This window comes from Numenius arquata, chromosome 5 (assembly GCF_964106895.1).
Source record: "Numenius arquata chromosome 5, bNumArq3.hap1.1, whole genome shotgun sequence".
In the NCBI taxonomy this organism is placed as follows: Eukaryota; Metazoa; Chordata; class Aves; order Charadriiformes; family Scolopacidae; genus Numenius; species Numenius arquata.
In genome coordinates, this window is record NC_133580.1 from 5,494,057 (window position 1) to 5,512,307 (window position 18,251).

General features: G+C 55.8%; 2 protein-coding genes across 2 annotated transcripts; both read left to right on the top strand.

The window, feature by feature from the left end:
* The first annotated feature begins 451 nt into the window (after positions 1–451).
* PRRG3 (proline rich and Gla domain 3) lies at positions 452–1,782 on the top strand. The gene is made up of 3 exons (XM_074147399.1): positions 452–473; positions 563–723; positions 1,246–1,782. Exons 1-3 carry the CDS (start codon positions 452–454, stop codon positions 1,780–1,782), a joined length of 720 nt encoding a protein of 239 aa, XP_074003500.1.
* A 2,894-nt stretch (positions 1,783–4,676) lies between these two features.
* Positions 4,677–16,351, top strand: LOC141464461 (mitochondrial fission factor homolog A-like). The gene is made up of 7 exons (XM_074147398.1): positions 4,677–4,751; positions 7,991–8,281; positions 8,847–9,013; positions 9,787–9,875; positions 10,820–10,981; positions 13,598–13,676; positions 14,142–16,351. Exons 2-7 carry the CDS (start codon positions 8,086–8,088, stop codon positions 14,271–14,273), a joined length of 825 nt encoding a protein of 274 aa, XP_074003499.1. The 5' UTR covers positions 4,677–4,751; positions 7,991–8,085; the 3' UTR covers positions 14,274–16,351.
* Positions 16,352–18,251: the final 1,900 nt, after the last annotated feature.

Sequence of the window (18,251 nt, forward strand, 5' to 3'; positions counted from 1 at the left end):
ATAAGGTCTCCCTGGAGCCTTCTTTTTCCAGGCTGAACAACCCCATGTTGTGACGCGTGGGGGAGGCTGTGGGGTGATGCACAACGCAGTGTGTGTTGTGAGTCCATCTGGGTGCTGGCCTCTTGTCTCAGTGGAGAGGCCTGGCTCGGTGTCCCAGCTTGCCCAGTGGTTTCTTCCTTGCCCTGCAGCAAAGGGGCAGCAAGGCCATCAAGGGCAGGAGGATGAAAACAAGTCTTTTTGGAGACTTCTGTCTCCTCTTCAGCTGTCCAATATAGTCTGCAGCTGCCGATTCCGATGTCTCTAACAGTCTCAGCCCTGCTGGAAGGATGCTCCTGGTGCTGTATGTCCCCGGCCAGACCCCACGAGCCCTGTGCCCCTCTGGGTGTGCTCTCCCTCAACGGGCACTCTGCTGTGCTAAATGAATTGTAGCCCTGGGCTTTTGGTGTTTGGGATGTCTGTATCACCAAAAGCCTGTGGGAAGCCAAGTGGGAAAGCCTGGCCAGGCGGAGGCCAAGTGTGGGGTTGTCTCTGCTCAATGTGTCTCTGCCTTGTGTTGTTGCAGTGTTCTTGGGGGCCAGGAATGCCCACTCTGTCCTGAAGCGCTTCCCCCGAGCCAACGGCTTCCTGGAGGAGATCCGGCAGGGCACCATCGAGCGGGAGTGCATCGAGGAGGTCTGCAGCTATGAGGAGGTCAAGGAAGTGTTCGAGAACAAGGAGCAGACGGTGCGTTTGTCCTGTCCTGCTCCCCAGTGGATGTGTGAGGGCTTACACCTTAGCAAGCTGGGGGCAGAGAAGGAAGGCACGGGGGGAACAGCCTCTCCTGTTCCCTTTGTCCTCTTCTGCATGCTATGGCCTTGCTTTCCAGCGTGGCTTTCCCTTCCCAGGCAATGCCCTCACCTCGCCGTTGCCAGGACACCTTGCCCACAGCTGCAGGTTGAGCTGGCACTCCCGTGGCACGCGTGGGAAATTTGTGGTGTTGTCCCTGACCCTCCAGGCTGGGGTTGGTGTTAGCCAAATGTCTCCCTACTTGGTAATGGGGGCTGTTGGCTGCTGTTGAGGGAAATTCGATATTTTTGGTGTTGGTTCCCACAGTGCCTCAGATGCTGGCAGCCCTGGTGAGAGTAGTGGGGGATGGCTGAAAAACTGGCCCTTTTGTGGGCCGAGGGAGGGCAGTGATTATTGCTGGTGGTGGTCAGGGGGTCCCACCTGCAGCACATGATGGTTGCTTCTCTGTTCCTGCCACAGATGGAGTTTTGGAAGGGCTACACCAACTCTGTCTACTCTGTCAAGGACCCCGGGCACAGCACGGAGCGCTCAGACGCTATGTACGTGGTGGTGCCCCTCTTGGGGGTGGCTCTTCTGATAGTCATTGCCCTCTTCATCATCTGGAGGTGCCAGCTTCAAAAGGCCACCCGCCACCGCCCTTCCTATGCCCAGAACCGATACCTGGCCAGCCGAACGGGACGCAGCCTCCCCAGGGTCATGGTGTACCGGGAGCGGTCGCAAAGCCAAGGGGAAACCCAGTATCAGCGAGAAGCGAGCAATCGGGTGGCTGGAGACGGCAGAGCTGGGGGCACCCCCCAGCAAGACGGCACCCTCTGCCCGCCGGAGCATTCGGTCTCCATCCTCTCCAGACTGTCCAGTGCCACCCCTCCGCCTTCCTACGAGGAGGTGACGGGCCACCCGGAGAGCAGCAGCGGCGAAGAGACCAGCATCTCCTACAATGACCCGCCGCCCAAGTATGAAGAGATCGTGGCCGCTGCCCCCGCCGCGGGCAAATAGCGGGTCTGCCTCCCTCCTGCCTCTTCACACTCTCACGCTCACCCACCCACCCACCCTCCCTCCGCCATGCCCGGGACCCCCTTCAGGTGCCAGTCGGCACCCCGTCTCACCTGTACAAGCTGGTGCCATCACACGATAGCCTTACCCTCCTAACCAAAAAATCGCTGTCCCCAAGTGGGGTGAGGCTGGGCTGCGGGGGCGGCTCTGGAGCCAGCCAGCCTTCTCCTGCCCCTCACTCCCCGCTCACGTAAGTGCTGTAACAGCCGGAGCAGAGTGGCAGCTCCTTCCTGGCTCAACGCGGGGGTCTCCCCATGGTGCATTTGATTTCTTCACTTCCCCCACCTAGAGACATCACATTTCCCACGATTGAAACAGCCTCGCTGCCTCCCTGGGGTGCTGCTCAGCCTTACCCCGTGTCCTCACCGGGCCCTATTTTGCTGCTCGGGGCCCTGATTAGGAGTTGGGGATGCAGGAGGGGGTGCGGCGAATTTCTGTCCGTCCCCACAGTCGGTGTCCGTGCTCTGTTTGGGGAGAAACTGCCTCCCTTGTGTGGATTTGCTGCCTGGTGGGAGTGGGGAGCCCGGTCCATCCTGCGGTGCCTGTAGCAATATTTGCTGTCCAGAGACTAGGGAGGACCAGTCAGGGAGGTGTTCTCTGATCTTCTAGATCCCTTTGGAAAGGGGGAAAGGCTCGTGTGTACATGAGGTAAGTGACTTTGCAGCAGCAGGTCCTTTTCCTGATACTCTTTGCTTCCCCACTATGGGGTGCTGGGCAGCTGGAGGTCTGGCTCTGGTAGAGCTGGCCGATGGGGCCATCTCTGACCTCGAGGTGGTGGTCCCATGGCTTTAAGCAGTGGGGATGCTCCTCTTTCCTGGAGCGTGGCCTGTCTGGTGCCTGCCCCAGAGGTGGGATGCCAGCACAGGGGACTGCGGATGGGCCAAATGTCCCCTGTGCTGACCCCAAACCTCTCCTCCTGCCTGGCCTCTCTCTTTGGGGCTCTTTGTCCTCCAGAGCAGGTAAAGGGGAATGTGAGACCCCACTCTCCTGCAGACCCATCTGGTGGGCAGAATGCTTGGTGGCCATGGCCATGGCGTGGAGGTCCTGCTGACAGAGGTGGCTGCAGAGGTGAGAGCTGACTGACCATGCCACGATGTGGTGATGCTGGTGGGTCAGGAGCAGGACCAAACCCTGTTGCACCTGACCACTGGGTGGTTGTGGTGCCAGGGCAGGGCAGAACAAGGTGCTTTGCTGTGGGACCAGAGTGTCCCCTTTTCCTGGGCAGCTGCTTTTGGGGTCCAAGCAGTGGGGCTGTCCTTTCCCAGTCACGTCTGATGGGTTAAAAAGGGGGTTGTGCTCACCAGCCCCCCAGGAGTAGCCCAGAAACTCCCAGCACTGCCACCCCTTGGTGTTCACCCCAGCACCAGTCTCTCCACCAGCACTGAAAGGCTATTGTACATCCATCAGCTGCCTGAACCCTGCTCCGTCCCAGTGATGCTTCACAGAAGGTGTCCTCAGCCCAAAGCTGAGGCTTGGCCCTGTTCCTGGGGCAGGACATGTGGGGTTGGCAGCTGCTGGCACCTTGTCTGTCCCCTCCCAGGCCTTTATTCTGCCTTTCAGCCTTAGCAAATCGGGGTTATGGGAAGACCTGACAGCGAGCGTCGGGGTCAGAGCCTGGAAAAAAACGGAGGGAGACAGAAGGGCTCTCTGCATCCTCTGTCTTTGATGCTCGGTCATTATCCCTGCAGTTTGTATTCTGTAAAACTTGGTATATTTCTGTGCAAAAGAAAAAAGGTATTTATTAAAAAACCCTCACTGTCTGAGTGGCACAGGGTGGCTTTTTCCCACAGGGGGATGTCTCACTGGGCACAACTCATGGGGGTGCTGGGCGTCAGCTCTGAGGGGCGATGGAGGCAGCTGTGGGATGATGGCACCGCTACCCACGCTGGGCACGGCTGCAGCACAGTCCCCAGGGAGGAGGGGACCATCTCTGGAGGTTGGGAACGAACCCCACACATCTGACAGGAGACTTTGACTTCCCTGGGTGCGTGGTGCAACCCTAGGTGGGAGCTGGAGGGTGTCCTGTGGGCCCTGAGCAGTGGGTAGGTGAAGGGCGGAGGGATTTCCTAAGGTCTTTGAGGGGATTTAGGTGCACAAGTTGTCTTGCTGTTCCTCTGCGTGCTCCTAAACCTCTTAGATAATCCCCTTTAAATAGCAAGACTAGGGCAGCGTGGGATTTATTTTAAACCCTTTCAAAACGAGATTTTACGGTCAGGTCTTGGACTCTGTCCCCATTCAGAAGTGTTTAAAACTGTCGTTCATCCCAAACGGATCATTTTATCGCTGCCTGCTCCACTGACAGGCAGGGGAGATTAACTCTGGCGTTTGGATGGCCGCCGTCTCCGCTCCTGCCCGGGGGCTCCCACGGTGGCGTGGGGACACGCCGTGGCTGTGACCGCCCCGGGCAGTGCCAAGGGGGGCCGGGCTAAGCCCCCACCTTGAAGCGTGGGTTGGTTCGCCTGCAAACACCCCCTGGGCTGCGTGTGCCTGGGGACGGGGCAGGGCGAGGGGGGGGGGACACAACCTGGTGAAGCCCCTGGCTTTCCTTCTGTCCCCCGGTTGTTTTGCCCCTGGCGAGAGCAATCCTTGCCCTCCGGCAAACTTGGTCGGTGCTGGCAGAGGCTGACCTGCCGGGGGGGGGTCTGGGGGGGGTGTGTGTGTGTGTATGTGTGTGTGTATGTGTGTGTGTGTATGTGTGTGTGTCCCCTTTTCTCTCGGGGAGGCGCCGCGCTGATGAGCCGCATTTCGTTAATTAGCCCGGCTATGGCTTTAAGGGTGGCGGGAGGGCTGCGGGGAGGGCGGGTTGTCCCGGCCGCCCCCGTCCCGCCCCCGCTGGCAGCGGGCGCGGCTGTGGCTGTTTACAGGTCCGACAGTAGCCTTGGACTGCAAAAAAAAAAAAAAAAAAAAAAAAAGTAAGTGCCCCCCCGCCTTACCCCCCCCCCCCCCTTACCCCCCTCCCCTTTGCAAGCCGCAAAGCCGGTGGGTGCCGGAGCCGGGGACGCGATGGGGCTCTGCCGTCAGCCTCGGTCCCGGGGGGGGGAGCACGTCCGGCAGCGGGTCCCTGGGGGGCGAGGGGCGGGATACCACCCCCGGGAGGGCATGGGAGCCCCTTCGTGTCCTGGAGCCGCCCCCCGTGTCCTGGAGCCGCCCCCCAGCCCCGCTCCCGTCCCGCCTCCCACCCTGGGGGTGGCCGGCTCCCCTCACCCGCGTCCCCTGACTTGAGTTTCTCAGCGCCCCCCCCGCCGCCCCTCCCCGGGGTGATCAGAGCCGGGGTGCTGCCTCTGGGGTCCCCGGAGCCCTTTGCTCCTCAGCGCATCCCTAAGCCGAGGCCGGGGGACGCGGGGGGACGGGGAGAGCGGGAGGGGGGGGGTCACCCCGGCTCTGCGGCTTGGCTGTGGTGGGCGCCAGGACCCCAGCCGGGTGACAAAACCCGTTCCCCCCCCCCCTCGCTGTGACGTTACAGCCCCAAACAGAGCTGTGAGCGAGGTCAGCTCCACTAGCAGAGGGCTGCGCACCCCAGCACCCCATCCTGAGAGGTGAGGGGCGGGGGGGGTGTGCTGGAGCAGGCTGGTACCCCCGCCTGCCTCGTAGGGGGCTATGGAGCATCTCGGGCTGGGGAGGGAGAGAGGGAAGTTGTGAGGTTTCCCTCCCCAGGGTAGGTTTTCCCGATTTGCAGGACTTAAACCTACTCCCAGGCTTAAGTGTGCCGGAAATTCCCTGTCACTGGAAATGCGAGGAGAAGCGCCAAAGCAGAGGCGGAGAAGCCCTTTTCTTCCGCCGGCGAGGGGGGGTTGCTTGGCAAGAGCTAGAAAAAGCCCTACAGAAAGTTAAAGGAGGAAATCCTGCCACTTAAGCATTTTGTACTTACGGGTTTTGACAGCTGATTGTTTTTTTTTTGCTTTTTCTTTTCTTAATAGCTCAGTCTCTCTGAGCCTGCTTCTCTCTCCCCTCCCATCCCTCTGCTCTTTGGGAGCTGCAGCGGTTTCATAGGTGATTAGAAAATGATCCGTTCTGCCCTCTCCAGATTTATCGTTATTAATATATGCTGGTTTCCCGGAGAACAGACTGAGAAAGCAACACGGCGCGTTTGCTCCTCTAAAGCACCAAAAATGTGAAGGAGGAACCCGGTGGCCTCCATGGCTGTGGACCGTGGGGCTGGGTGTCTGATGCAGGTTTCTCCTGTTGGACTGACACCGCTTTGGGACCATTCCAGGACTTATGGGATCATCCCAGGATTTATTGTCCTGCTCCCGAGTGGGGGGTTCCTGCAAAAATCCGCTTTCTAAGAGGTTTTGGGGAGAAGCGTGGTGTGTGTGCGTTGTGACACCCATGGGTTGGTGTCACCCATGCCAGTGTTGGGTCTGGGCAGGGTGGTGGAGATGGTGTGGGGCAGTGGGGGGGCTGCTGTGCCCCCACACACCGTGTCTCGGGCAGCGCCTCTGGGGCAGACCCAGTTGCGGAGACGGGGCTGTCATCTCTGTGTGGCTGGAAGCAGGAAATCGCTGCAGCTGATGCTGCGCAAATGTGTGTCTCTCTAATTAAAAGGGTTTTAATGACAGAGGAGGAGAGAGCAGCGCGAGGCAGGTGATCACTGGAAGGGCTGGTTGTTGCAGACGTGGAGCCAGTTTTGCCACCCTCGTGTACCTGGTGTTACAGGACCCGGCTGCTGCCAGGGGATGGGGTTGGTGGCTCAGGGGCCATGTCTCCCGTGGTCCTTCAGGCTTTGGGAGGTGGTGCTGCTCCCCAAGGATTTACCCCCTGCTCCTCCCCCCTGGGTGCTATCCTAGGGGGTGGCAAGGGGCTGGGGCAGCCAAGAGGGTCCGAAGAACCCCGAGAAGCAGCAGCGAGGGTGGTGGTGGGCAGCCCTGGCTGCTGCCGGCTGGGAGCAGCCTGGTGGGCTGGAAATGTGACGTCAGAGACCCGGCAGTTAAATATAGTCCCCGGGCATGATCAAAGAAGGCAGGGCCCCTGCACGCTCCCACTTGCCTCCTCTTGTTTCACCCTCTTGAGCTTTGGAAGAGGAAAACCTCTCCTTCCTCCGGCTGTTTGGGCTGTGCTGGAGCAAGTGGCCCCTCTTAAGGTGGAGATTTTGACCTGGAAGCAAAAGGGGACCTTTTTGGGCATGGGGAGCTAAAAGGGCGGCAGCAAGGAGGGTGCAGGGGGGGCTGTGCATGCATGTGGCACGGGATGCTGGGGCAGCACTGGGGTCCGGCTGGGGTCTGGCAGCCTCAGCAGCCCTCGCTTGTTGGGGTTTTCTCCTTGGCTGCAGCTTTTTGAGAGAGAATAAAGAGTGGGAGCCAGGAAGGTGTTTTCTGGGGGGCTTCTCTCTCAAAAATGTGTGTTGATTGCCCTCTGCTCGCACCACTCGGTGAAAGCGGTGGGACGTTGGGGCCCCAGAGCACTTCTCAGAGCCCTGGGACTTGGCAAAGGGGAAAGTGAGGCACGGGGGAGTTGTCTGACCTGAGCAGCTACAAAGCCCCAAATAGTGTCCGTGTCCCATGTCCTGCTCCTGCTGTCGGCTGCACCCAGGAGCAGTGAGAGCAGGTGACTGTGTCCTCCTCGGTGCCGGTCCCTTCCTGGGAGAGAGCCGAGCCTGTGCTGGCCTGGGGGAGCTGACGTGTGCTTTCCTTTCTCCTCTGGGAGGAGGGTTCAGCATCTGGCAGCTCTGCTCGGGGCAAAGTCCATCTTGTTCAGCTTGCTGTGGATCACTCAAGGAGATGGGCGCTGGATCGGGTGGGGAATGGGGTATGGCCCTGGGGGATACTGCAGTGAAAGTGTGTGCGGAGAAAGAGTTTAGTGCTCAGTTTTTCATGTGGCAACATGGAATCTCATCACCAAAAGGCATGTTTTGTTTTTAGAAAACCTCATTTTTCCTTGAAGGTGTGTGAACACAAAAACTTTACTTCTGGATGGAAAAGAAAATTTTTTCCCACTAGTTTTTAGGATATACTGAACTGCTCTTCTCCCAGTGGTGTGCTGAACTATTGGCCTTTCCTTGCTATCAACTGAGGCAATAGGTGCTAAGCTCATGCTTTGCTCCCAGGACCTGTAGCTTCGTGTGACACCCCATTCTCTGGGAAAACTCTGATTTTTTGGGTTGTTTCTCTCTGTATTTTAGCTGTCTTGTAGCACGTGTGTTGTCCCTGTGTAGATGCCAGTTTGGAAGAGCTGCTTGCTGCCACTTGGCTTTCTTCTCTTCTGTGTGAAACCCCAGGGTGCTCAAGCAATCTGAGGAAATCAAAAAAGATGTGGCCGTTATGGGGACTGGACCTGAACCGAGTCCGCTGTGACCTGCTCTTCACAGAAGCCATCAATCAAAGGATGCAGGTTCCCAACAGGCTGAAGGTAGCAGATGGCTTCAGCCCTGTGGATGAGGAGCCAGTGACAGAGGATGTCCCTCCTTCCTTTCAGATGTACATCCCTGACAGGATTTCTCTCGCAGGTAATGTCCTGGGTTGTCTTTTGGGGTGGCTGAAGGTTGGTGGGGCTCTACAACATCCTAGGGAACAGGATCCCTTTATAAAGTCCCCAGTGGTTTGCTCTGCAAGAGGAGAGGACAGGGGCAGATATTGCAGTTAGCTTTCTTCTGGAAGATAGGACAGGATAGGGGAGAGATGCCTGGGGAGAGGTGGGCAAAGGTGACCAACAGAAGGCAGGAGGGGTCTTAGCTGCAAAAGGTGAGGAGCAAAATGTGGAAGTATCTCCGTCCACATCTCTTCCAGTTCCCTTTCGGCCTTTGGTAGGCTTCCTGCTTTGGGATGCAGACATACGGCCCTGTCTCTTTGAAAAACAGCTCCCAAACCTCACTTTCCTGGAGCAGCGTGTCTGGTTGCTTTCTGGTCCATGCCTCTCTGGGCTGTCCTGCTGCTCACACCTGGGGGACATGGTTTTTGATGTACATCTGGTAACAGACAGAGGGTTGGCTCTCCTGCATAGGTGAGTCTCTCTTCATTCCTGCCCTGAGGGCATTCAGGTTGGTTTAATTTTTCCCTCTTTCCTCTCTGTAGAAATATCAGATGCCAGTTTGAGGCCCATCCTGCTGAACCAGCAAAGGAAGGTCCCCTCTGTCGTGGTGCACATGTCCCCGGACACCTCTGCGCAGCCCACCCACCTCAGGGAGCTCCCCTTTCTGCACATACCCAGCAGATCAATCTCCCAGAAACGCAAACGATTGGTACTGTATTGAGAGCGGACGGGGGTTGCCTGTGGTGGGAAGGGGAACAATCCCAGCATTGGGTTTCTCCAGAGGTCTGTTATCAGCCCAAGCCAGAATTCATCTTCCAGAGTGCTACCTCCTGGTGGTGTACCAGCTACCTCCGCTGGTGTAGGGGTGGTGGGATTTCTTTCTGTCCCATAACTAGTGCACACCTATGTGCTAAGACATCGATTCAGCCAGATCTCCTACCACATTTTGTGAGCAGGAGATAGGCTGAGGTAGGTGCAGTCCCACCACAACCTCCTTCTGCTACTTTTGAAGTCCCTTTTGAACCACTGTTTCCCTTTGAAGTACGGGATGGAGCTATTACTGCAGTGTAACGGGTTCTGGTGTCAGAGTTGAAAGAGGATTTTAACCTTTTGTGGAACTAATTCAAAGAGAAGCCTCTGATATGGGCCAGCAGAGGCTTGGTTTGGCTGCTGGACCTGCTGATCTGCCTTCTCAAGGACTTTCACCTCCCTGAGATTCAAAAGCCATTCCTGGATATGTTAGGTTCAGGATTTTTGATCCAAATAGAGGTCAGATCAGCAGGCTCCTTGCTGGTGACTCTCACCCTGCTCTGAGGATGTCTCCCCAACCAACTCCAGCTCACTGGGGCTCATGTAGTGTTCCCACCATAGTGCTTTCCCCGTGTGCGCGGGCTCCTGATGCTCCAGACCACACAGGATACAGGGCTGGGCTCGCCCTGTGTGGTGTCTCTGCCCTAACGTGGTTGCGTTTGATGCCAACAGGGCCATCACAGCAGCAGGTCGCAGCGGGAGAGGACTCCAAGTGACTGTGCCCAGCTGCCCTTGCACAGCCCAGGCCAGCACCATGAGCGGTGAGCATAAGTCAAAGCTTTCCGGGGCGGGTGGGCATCAGCATCTCCTGATGTCTGTGCTGCTTTGATGCTCTCTGGTGTCAGTGCCCCGAGGTGGGGAGGGTATCCAGATTGGGGCAAGGTAGCGTCTGGCAAGTCCTGCTCTTCCACAAGAGAAACAAGGCTTCTGGTGTCAGAGAAGTTTGTGCCAGACAACGGAGATGGTCCCCAGGGCGATGAGCTCTCTGCTGAGATGCTTGTGGGAGAGCACGTTCCCTCTCACAGCAGGCTGGGAGCACTGTCAGTCCTTCCCTGGCCACTGAGCCAAGAGGACCTTTCTGTCTGCTCTGGCTTGTCCTGGTCTCTCTGACACTGCCCATCTTCCTCTCGGTGCTTTGCAATGTGCTCTCCTGCTCCAGCACCAGCATGGCTCAATGCTGGGGGCTATGGGCAGGTGACCACTGGCACCAGGACTTAACCGGGTTTCTACAAGGGTTGTTGAAACTTGGGGTGCCTTGCAGACAGGGTGGGCTAAGAGCACGCTTGCTTTTCAGCTCTTTGAGTGAGCAGTAGCATTGTGATAGTGACCCTCTGCTCATGGTCTTGGGCTCCAGAGTCTCTCCAATGGAGAAATTGTCTCTAACAAACCCAGAGCAGAGACGTTTTTCCCCCTAGAAGTCCAGGGTTGTCCTGAGTGGCAGGAGAGCTGCCTTCTGCAACCCCTGTGAGAGCAGCTGGTGAAGGTGTGGTGATCACACAGCTGTGGTTGGCTTTGAAAGAGTCCTAGAACCTAGGGGCAGCTGGAGGGCGTTCTCCGACCTGGTGATGTGGGGGTCTGGGTGCCCACGGCATTGCCCAGAGATGCTTGGAGTTGCTGAAGGGATGAAGGGCGCTGCCAAACACCAGGCTGTGCCCGTGCTGCAGGAGGCCAGGAAATAACAGGCGTGATTCTCTGTGCACCCCAGGCCAGATGTGTGTCCCCTGCCCATGCGCGGTGTCCCGCTCCCCCTCTTTGCGGAGACGGGCAGGATCTACTCCATGCAGAACATCTTCCAAACCATGTACCAGCTGGGCCAGGTGCTCTTCCACCGTGTCCAGAACTCTCTGCAAGAACCAGTGCCATCCAGGTGATTTCGGCTCGTCTCGAGCCACCTCCCTATCCCTCTGCAAGGACTTGCCTTTGCCTTGCTGAGGCACGAGATCTGTAAACTGCAGGCTGCGTGGTGCAGGAGCAGGATGGTCCTGCGTGGCTCCAGACTCTGCTCCTCGCCTGTCCCTGGGGCACCCAGTGCGGCCAGCCTGGGTGCACCCTGCTAACCCAGCCCAGCTTGTGTGATCAAACGCTGCCTGTGACATTGCTGGGATTTCAGCTCCTCTTCACTGCTAAGAAAGTACTAATTTTTCTGCATGTCTTGGTAGCTTGATGGAGAGAAACGTGTGAAGGGAATCAAAGTGCAGAGCAGACTGCCCGACCCAGGTCCCGTCCCTGAGACACTCTCTCCTACAGGCTCCCAGCACCCTTGGCTGTATCTTGCTCACTCTTAATTAACCTTTTCCGTGAACTGGCTTCACCGAGTTACTCATCCCGTGGCCGGTGCCTCTGGGCCTGGTGCGGTGTGGCTGCGTGCTCGCTGGAGCAGGTACGCAATGACCTCAGTCTCTCCCGATGTGCTGGAGCGACTGCCTCCACCACGTTCTTATCTGTGCAAGCGCAGTAAATTTGACATGTTCAAAGGCATCGTTGCAGCCTTAAGGTGTCCCCACTGCTCTAAGGCTGCTGAGCACAGGGAGGAACATCTAAATACTTCTAATTCTCCTTGAGCAAATCCTGCAGGCGGACAGGGAGGAGAGCGAGCATCCATCATTGGTGCCGTCAGTGGCACATAACTGCCTTCCCTCCCCAGCTGTCTGCCTGTGGATGATGCAAAGTGATGTCCCTGCTTTTAACCACAGTAGGCTGACTGTCTTCAAATGTTGCTTTTTAAAATTGCTTTTTTTTCTTTAAAAAATAAAAAAAATTAAAAAAAAAAAAGTCTGGGCATGCCAACAGATCTGGTTAATGGCTACATAAGACTTTCTCCCTCCTCCCATCAGCAGCAGAGGAGGTTTAGGCCATGGTAGCAGGAGAGGTGGGAGCTTGTGGAGCTGCTGTAACGCGGTGGGGTGAGTCCCAGACCCCTCCCCAGTTCTCGATCTCCCTTTGAATCCAGCCACCGTGAAATGCCTCTTTTTAGTGTTTTGCATCACTTCAGATGCATACGGTATCTCTTCAGTAGGACGGCTTTGTACCCCTATGCAACAATAAAAAACAACAACAACAACAACAAAAAGACTGAGCTGATTTGTTTGTCCTGAAATTTTAATAAAGAAAAGTCTGGTCTCGGACAGAGGCTGGAATATTTGCCTGAAAATGACATCTTGAAAGGTATGAGTTATTGGAAGGTAATTTCTAGTCTCGAAAGGTTGGTCACCTGTATTAACTGGGATTTTTCAGTCAGAAGCTCCAGGATGTGTCCCTTTTTAATGGCTCTGCGCTGGGGGAAATTGGATTTTCTCTCCGTTGTGACTTTCATTTTACTCCGCAGCTGCATTACGTGGAGGTATTAATCTCGCAAAAATATTTTCAGGCAGCGATTCACCGAATCGCCGCACGCTGTTCTGGCTTGTCTTCAGCGAGATCAACGTCATGTTGATTCCTGCAAATGGGAATAAATACCCTCCCCTCCCTCAGGTCTCCGAAGGAGTGGTGTCAGGTGCTCATTAACCCGTATGTATCAGCGAGTTACTGGTGTGCGTAGAGGGGTTGTGATTCTAGAAGACCTGCTGTAGGGCCCTGCTGTAGTAGCCTATAACGATAGGAACGACAGACCGAACATGGCAATTTTGATTTTTCTCACTTTATTTCGTGGCTCGGTGCTGTGGGCCCTGCAGCAAGGCTGTGTCTCCAGGGAATGCCCTGGAGATCCCTGGTCTGTGTTGCCTCTGCCAGTGCAGCAGCTAATCCCAGTGGTGGCCCCTTCGTTTCCAGGGATGGAAGAAAGTGGCACGTGCTTGGGTTGCTTGTTTATGTTTCAAAGTGCAGGTAAAATTTGCTGTAAGAGCAAAAAGTGACACTTTATTAATATTTTTTTTTTGTCAGGGGGGTAGGGAAAGTGAGCTTGTGGTATCTGGAAATACAGGAGAGAGACAAATCCTTTTCTCAGCAAACACAGGACCTTTTTCTGCTGGCTGATGCATTTGCTCAGATAGTTCCCTCCAGTTGATGGTTGCTTCCCACCAGCAGGATCCTCACCTGCTGATGGAAACGAGATCACCCCTCCATTTCGGCATTGCCCTGTGATACGTATTTACCTGACTGGCTCTAAAGATGATTTATCCAACCCTCAGTGAATTCCTCTGACTGTAGAGAATGGATGCTCGGTAAATACCACGTTTTGCTCTCTGTTGGACCTCTAAAGAAATACAAGCATGTGTTTTCTCTCGTCTGTCATGGCATGTGCTGTATGTTTCGTTGTGATCACTATGGGGTGCATGGTGGAGGGGTATAAATACGCACGATGGGGGTTAAGAAGAGCTGAGTAGATGCTGTGCAGGTGCTGTTTCCTCTCTCCTGATGCTGCACAGCACATCCTGGACATGCACACGCTCCCTGCATGGCTCGGCTCCCCGTGGCAGTGTGGGGGAAGGCAGTTGCACCTCTCGAGCAATGTTTGTCCATCTGCATCTCTCTTTTTCTTCCCCAGCTCCCAGGAAACTGTCCCAGCCCTAGAGAGCGCCTTGGAGGAGGTGGGGATGGCTGAGATGGCAGCGATGCGAAAGCAGGTGAGATGGGGGTGAAGGGCTGTGAATGTTTCCTGGGAAAGCCATGGGAGGGTGGGTGAGGAGGCTCCGGGGGTCTGTTGCTCAGTCCTGATGGGCTGGCGTTGCCAAGTTAGTCCTGGTGGATGCTGCTAATAGAGAGGCAGGGGAGGACTTACATGTGTGTTGAGCCATCAGGCTCCTACCCTGAGGCTACAGGAGACAGCCAGACCCCTCCATCTCCTGGCAGTGGAGGGCTCAGATGCTCTTCCGATGGGAAGGACCTTTTCCTGGAGCATCTGCTCAGGAGCTGCGGTACTTTTGCTAATTCTCCCACACCAAGATAGCTGTTTGCTCTAGAAGAGGAGGACCTGAAGGAGATGGCAGCTCCCATCCCTCCATACCTTGCTGTCCCATGCCTCTGGGGTGTCACCAGCATCCTGCACTTTGCTGCAGGGCTGACGGTGGCCCTTACTTCTTCCCTTGCAGTTGATGAAGATCTCGGGGAGGCTCCGTGTGCTGGAGGAGCAATGCAATGCCTGGCGGCAGAAGGAAGCCCTGGTCTACTCCGTCTTGATCTCTGCCTGCCTCATCAACACCTGGCTCTGGCTGAGGAGATGATTTCCCGTGCACTGACCTCCCCTGTCCAGCCCTGGCAGGGGGGGTGGGGGCGGCGAGAGGATCCATGCTTGCGTACTTGCAAACAGTAAAACTACGTGTTTCTTCCTAACTTGACCTGCTTTTTGCGCTGTAGGGCCTCGAGGATCCGTGTCCTCTAGGCCCTGATTGCACTTGAAGGTGCCATCCCTCTCCTGTGCTCTAGCATCAGAGGTGGGTGAGGGAAACGATGAAGCTGGACCTCGCGCCACAGCAGCTGGAGAAGGGGTGTCAGGGAGAGGTGGGGTACAAGGAGTATGGCCCAACAGGTGTAGTCCCAGGGCTGGGGCTGTGGTTGCAACTGCTCTGTGTGCACAAGCAACCACCTTGTGTGTTTGATGGGGTCAGTGCTTGTGTGGGAAGCTGCTGTGAAGAGCCCAGGTTGTCATAAAAAATTGGTGGCTGATACAGGGGGTGTCTGTCCTGCGCAAAGCAATGGGAGACCCTCTGGCCCTTGGGCTTCTGCCAGAGGAGATGCAAAACCAAGGCATTGGGTGTTGGTGGGCATGGGGTCTTGTTACAGTCTTAGAGTGTGGTGGGCCCAGTCCTCTGGCCGCTTCCCAGCTTGGATAACTCAGTTCTGACCCCATAAAAGTCATCAGCCAGCTGCTGTGATCTGTTCCTCATCTTCCACCCCAAAAAGCTTCTGTAGAGTGGTTGAGTTTGGGTTTTCTTTTCTGCCTTGTGCAACTGTTCTTTGGTGGAGGTAGTACTGCCAGTTCTCCCATGCCATAGCTCCTCCTCTAGGAGGCATGGAGCTGGAGGAGCCAGGAGCTCCCATCCCTGGGAGCTGCTGCACCACTATCTCCTCGGCTCCTGTCCTGCTGGAGGCAGTTCAGCAGTGGGTTTGCAAGGGTTCAGATCCAAAGTCACTGTAAGAGCGTTGCTGAGGCTTATCCAGGAGCTTGGCTCTTTCCTGGAGAGATTTAAATGGGAAACCTCCCCGTGGTGACTCTCTGGATTATCAGACCTTGTACCAACAGAGATAGCACCAGACAGGCCATGGAAAATTGCCCATTTGGGCAGCAGTAGTTATTAGGTTGCCAATGCCAGAGGGCAACCCAGGTCTGCTGCCAAGCTGTAACTTCAGCGATGGTGCAAGAACACAGGTGAGGGGAATTCTTGGCCCAGATGCTCTTTAGCTAAAAACAAGCCCAGTTCAACAGCTTTGCAGTTTCTTTCCTTCTGTGGAGTTTAGTAACACTTGGATCTGAGGTGACTTTGAGACACTTTCGGTGGTTCATCCAGCACATCTGCTGGGGTTGTGCTTGCAGGCTCTGGGGGCAGGTTTTGGCTTAACAGGACCTCTCTGTTCCACCTGTAAGTAATTGTAACTGGGTCTGCAGGTCATCCAGATGTCCCAATAGCTTATTTACAGATGTGGGTGCTTGGGTGTTTTCCGCCTGCAACAGCATCAAGCATCCGTGGCTGTAAATCTGGCAGCTGGACATCGACTAATAAATAAATGTCCCACAAATAATTGCAGGTCTGAACCTGTGCCTGGTAGCTGGGCTGAGGAGAGCACTGAGATTTATTGCGGATGAGAGCCAGGATGGTGTGGTGGGCTTGGCATGCAGTGCCATGACAGAGGGGGTATATGTGAGGGATGGGAGCACTGGTGCAGGGGTGGTTCCTCTGGCTTGTGGCTCAGGGATGTGGTCAGGGTCACCAGGGGACCTTACAGAACAGGTCTATATAAGGGGGCTGCTGCTGTGTGATTCGTGCCAGGAAAAGCAGGTAAATCGTTTGGCTGGTTTCTCTTTGAGAGGTGCAAATGTGTGTTGGAGGAAGCTTGTGGTGTCTTTTTATAAAGCTGTATTTTAGGGCAAGAATGGCTGAAACTTTGGGGGAGGCACCACCTTCAAAGTGTGGACTGAAGATGTTTGGAGGAGAGGTGATCAAACTGTATGTGTCCTCAAAGGCTAATTATTGTCAGGTTGTAGGGAATACAACGTGACTTTTATGTAAGTCATAAATCTTGGTGTAAATCTGGAAATACTGACGCATAAAATGTGTATTTTAATAAACTCTGTGTGTTCTGGATGTGTTTCTTCTACCGACTGTGGAGTCTGACCCTGGTATCCCCGTGCATGGGAACAGGTAAGGTTTATTCCCTTGGCAGCAGGACTCTGACCTGGAGCTGGATGTCTCAGCCACGCAGGCTTATTTAATCGGATGCTGGATTTCTGGTATCTCTAGAGCTACAGGCCGTTTGGCCCGTAATGGTGTAAAGCATGGTGTAAAACACACGTGCCAGGCACCCTGACTGGGGGTGGATCTGGAGGAGAGTTTCTGGTGAATGCTATCCCTGTTTCTGGTGAATGCCCATTATTTGTTTCCTTTCTCTCTTCCCTGCCTCCTCCTCCTGGCTCTTCTTTATCCCAGGGCAGCACATGTGGCAGGGGAGAGTGTCTCCTGGGGTCACTGCCACAACGATGTGCACGGAAAATAAAGACTCTTGTGCAATATGGTGCGAGGGAGCTGCCAGGGAGAAGCTCCTGGAGTTCCCACGTTGCTTCGTTGCGTTCCCACCAAGGCAGCTGCAGGCAAGGAGAAAAAGGAGAGGTGGAAGGGGGACACGTCCTGCTGCTGGTGCTCCTGGTCTGTGAGCTGTCCCCAGTGCCAGGGTCTGTGGCATGGGGACAAGAGCAAGGTGACGTGTCCCTTGCTGCTGGGTGCTCACCCTGGCAGCACCCAGTGCCTCCAGCAGCCCCGGCCAGGGCTGCAAAAAGTCCATTTTTTTTCCTTCAGGCTCCCTGCTGTCCAGGTTTTCAGTGAGATCAGAACAAGCGGAATTTAAGTCTTTGAAGGTAAAAAAAAAGGGAAACCTTTGATGGCAAAGGGGCTCCTGGTGCTGATGCTTTCAGATGAGCCTGCACGTGGTGCAGGACTCCCTGTGCCCAGCAGGGACTGATCCAGCCTCAGCCATTCCAAGTGGCTGGATACTGGAGGAAGCGGGTAAAAATTAACCTCTTCCTTTATTGCCTTGAGGATGCAAATTTTTTGCTAACTGGTTATCAGAATAACTTTGTGAACCAAATGCAAGGGCAGAAATCGGTGAAAGATGCGTTTCATGATCACCTTCAAACTCTGCAGCTCTCTTTGCGGGGACTCCAGAGTAGCACATTCAGTCTTCTGCTCCCTCCGTGTGAGAAGAGGCGACTGGATGGGAGGGTGTTAAAATGTGGCCACGTCTGCAAATTTTCCATCAGGGCAGTAGCTGTGGCACAGCCTGTGAAGCAGGGTCACCGGCTTGGTTTTTCCCTAGGGCAGAGGACTGGGAGGGGAGCAGAAGCAGGTGGCCTCGGAGGCAATCCCAGTGCATCCCCCCCTGCGGCAGGACCTGAGCCCAGCTGGGGGCCAGCTGTGCCTGTCCCCGGGTGGGCAGTGACCCTTCCCCAGGGTTTGCTGGGGACTCAGGAGCCACTCGACCTGGAGCTGCTCAGGTTGGCTGTGATCTCCAGCCAGGCTCTGCCCTGAGAGATGTCTGGGGTCCCTCCAGCCACCAAGGAGGTGATGGAGAAAGGGACACGTGGGTAGGAAAACAGAGCATCCCTGAGCAGTGCGTTTCCCTCCTCCCCTTTCATCCCCCAGACACAAAGCTGGCTGCTATTTACTCCTCTGAAGTGCGCTTTGCCGCTCAGGGCGTCAAGGATGCTCAGGCGATGGGCGTGCTGTAGTGACGAGGCACACGGGCACTCGCGTGCGCACCCTCCCCGTGCACAGCAGAGACCCCTTTGCCACTGCCGAGGTGCCACCCGGCCACCTCGTGGGCTCCTCTGCTTGGGCAGGGGAGAAGGGCAGGAGCTCAGGCAGCTCCACTGGTGCTGGCTTTGCTTTAAAAGCCTGAGTGCTCTGGAGACAGCCCAGGAGGCTCCCGGGGGAGGGATGCTCCCCAGCCACCCTTGCTAGCCGTCGTTAGGCAGCAGCCAAGCGTTGAAG

What these genes read in the sequence shown, in the direction of transcription:
- PRRG3 (XM_074147399.1), top strand. Translation starts at nt 452, where the DNA reads ATGTCTGTATCACCAAAAGCCT. An exon ending in GTCTGTATCACCAAAAGCCT is followed by an intron (nt 474 to 562) that starts GTGGGAAGCCAA and finishes GTGTTGTTGCAG; the next exon opens with TGTTCTTGGGGGCCAGGAAT. An exon ending in TCGAGAACAAGGAGCAGACG is followed by an intron (nt 724 to 1,245) that starts GTGCGTTTGTCC and finishes TTCCTGCCACAG; the next exon opens with ATGGAGTTTTGGAAGGGCTA.
- LOC141464461 (XM_074147398.1), top strand. Translation starts at nt 8,086, where the DNA reads ATGTGGCCGTTATGGGGACTGGACCTGAACCGAGTCCGCTGTGACCTG. An exon ending in CCCAGAAACGCAAACGATTG is followed by an intron (nt 9,014 to 9,786) that starts GTACTGTATTGA and finishes TGATGCCAACAG; the next exon opens with GGCCATCACAGCAGCAGGTC. An exon ending in CCAGGCCAGCACCATGAGCG is followed by an intron (nt 9,876 to 10,819) that starts GTGAGCATAAGT and finishes TGTGCACCCCAG; the next exon opens with GCCAGATGTGTGTCCCCTGC.